We start from the raw sequence: 2,774 nt of genomic DNA on the forward strand, positions 1-2,774 counted from the left end.
AATAAATGGTAGCAATGATCGGCGCAGTGCGCGTCAATGATAATACGATTCGGCGTGTTATCACGTTTCAACAACCGCTGCTAAGACGGACCGGTAGCTGGTCAATACGTTTGATAGCGTATTACTACCGATCCGGCGTAGAGGGTGTGGCGGTAAACCATCTCCGGCACTGTAGGCGTGAGTAGCTTGCCAATACGCACGAAGACGTATTACTATACTCCATTCAGAATAACCTTGCCCACTTTTGCGCACGCGACTGAGCCGCCGGCAGCCGTCAGACCCCTCGGCGAAAGTCAGGAGCGCTGTGATTGGTCGTTAGTTGTCGACTGCTGCCGTGACCCGTCGTCACCGACAGCCGCCGCCGTGCATACAGGGAATCATAATAACACGATCGAAATAATTATTACCAATAATGATATAATCAATTCTTTATTCTTTACCATTTTTTACTGTTTTTTTTGTACTTTTACCTTATTGTTCTGCACCAAACACAATACCTACGGTTGTATACACTCATTATTAAAACCAAAAAGGAATCAATATATGTAATTTAGTAAGAAATTAAAACTAAAAAATAAGTACAATTTCATATTTACGAAAATTCCTCATATTTCTAAAAAAAAAATTATTATGTTTCAACAGTTATTTTCAAAAATTAAAGTCATATTTACAAAAATTACACACAAATTTAAACAGTTATATACAAAAATTAGTCATATTTACAAAAATTACACACAAATTTAAACAGTTATATACAAAAATTAGTCATATTTACAAAAATTACACACAAATTTAAACAGTTATATACAAAAATTAGTCATATTTACAAAAGAATTATTCACTATCTGAATCCGTTTCAGATGAAGTGTCTCCCGTGATAGTCATCGTCAAATCATCTGATATCTCGGCGGACAAGACCTCGTCAATAACTTTGTCAACTTCATAAAATTTTTTTTCTTCCTTTTTGGTATGGCTTATAAAATTTTTCCACATTTCTGCGTCGACTCGTTTTATGCCCTCTATCAATAAATTTTTTACGTCTGGAAGCTTATAAGTGGTGTTATTCATCCGAACGTGGTTTTTTACTGATGACCAAGCCAGTTCGATGGGGTTCAACTCACAGTGGTATGGCGGGAGTCGTAAAACTGTATGATTTTTTGCTTTTACAAGTTCGTCAATAACATACTTATTGTGTATTGGCTTCAAACGTTTGACAATATGTAGGAGTTCAGGGATGACCATCGAATGCTTTATTACTTCTCCTTTATCTTCCAACCACTTGATAATATCCGCCTTTTTGGCATTGGATGATGGGGCTCGGTCAAGTTTAACGGAATGGTAGGACGCATTGTCCATAACAATTACGGAGTTCGGTTGTAGTAGAGGTAGAATGCCCTCCATCCACTCACGAAATGTGTTCCCATTCATTTCGTCATGGTAATCACTTGTGTTTTTTTTTTGACTCAAAACACAATAAACCACCAGGTAGAAAGCCATCTTCTGAACCTATATGGAGTACAATGAGCCGTTTTCCCTTGCCCGAGGGGTTGACAGCACCTGTGGATAGTCCTTTTAGGAATGCGTCCCGGTGAGATCGTACTGTTGTGTCAACCCACGTTTTCGATGTACAATCTCCAACATTCACCCACGTTTCGTCGAGGAAATAAATATGTCGACCTTCTTCCCGATATTTTTGAATGTTCTCTAAATACATTCTACGCCACACAACAATTTCATTTTTTTCCGTCATAGCACTGTTCCTACTGCGTTTACTGTACCGGAAATCTAAATCTTTCAAAAGATGAAATAAATTGGTACGCGATATTTAAGGCAAACTGTCGTCGGCGGATACGGCTTGATGGATTTTATCGACTGTCGGAATTTCACGACGAAACCAAATAGTATGCACATGTCTGCGTACTGCGTTTTTTGAAAATTCATCAAAAACATCCCGAAAAGATTTTTTCTTACGTGTCTGTTTTGGAGCAGCCACAGTGTTTGTCTCCTTGTACGTTGTAATTATTGTTTGGATTGAACGTTCACCAACACCCAATGTTTCCGATATCTGCTTACGAATTTGTCTCACGGAGATGCTAGGTTCGTTCATGATGATGGTTTTATACATATTTACAATTCGTTTTCTTACTTCCTCACTTATAGCCTGAAATATAAATATTTAAAAAATATAAGTCTTAATAAAAATGCCGTATTGGAGGAAGTATTTAAAATTGAGAATCAAATACTGTTTTATTTAAATACTTTTAACATTTAAAAAAAGTTATGATGACTTTCTTATATTATATTGATACTCACTTTTCCCATTTTATGTTTTTTAATTGGTGATGGGACATATTGAGCATCTTCTTCGCTAGAACTGCTTGCCATGTTGAATTCACAATAAAGATAAAGCAAATAAAATAATATAATAGCAAATAAACAATAATGGAGGGTGCGCGGTTTTTTGACGTGCTACGAATTGAACGCGTGAAACACTTGTGGCAGTGGCACCGTAGAATCGTGAACATGTGTGATATTATTGTTCACTACGTATACACCTGCGGCGTGTCGGCGGCGGCAGCACACCAAACATCAGCGCTCACCGTGGCAACAGACATGCGCAAACCGGACGAGTTTTCGTCGATCGAGTGGGCAAGGTTATTCTGAATGGAGTATACGTATTACTACTCACACCGTCCAGGTAGGGAGAGGGGTACAGGCGGCGGTAGTCGAAATTACACTAAACGAGAACGGTATCGCATGAAAGAGACGAGACG

At 38.3% G+C, this 2,774-nt stretch overlaps 1 protein-coding gene and 1 pseudogene across 1 annotated transcript; both read right to left on the minus strand.

Moving 5' to 3' along the window:
* Nucleotides 1–834: 834 nt before the first annotated feature.
* LOC132933244 (uncharacterized) lies at nt 835–1,428 on the minus strand. Its single transcript, XM_060999556.1, has one exon. The coding sequence runs from the start codon at nt 1,426–1,428 to the stop codon at nt 835–837; it is 594 nt and encodes a 197-aa protein (XP_060855539.1).
* A 264-nt stretch (nt 1,429–1,692) lies between these two features.
* On the minus strand, nt 1,693–2,428 carry LOC132933549 (uncharacterized; annotated as a pseudogene).
* Nucleotides 2,429–2,774: the final 346 nt, after the last annotated feature.

Source organism: Metopolophium dirhodum, chromosome 1, assembly GCF_019925205.1.
Source record: "Metopolophium dirhodum isolate CAU chromosome 1, ASM1992520v1, whole genome shotgun sequence".
NCBI lineage: Eukaryota > Metazoa > Arthropoda > Insecta > Hemiptera > Aphididae > Metopolophium > Metopolophium dirhodum.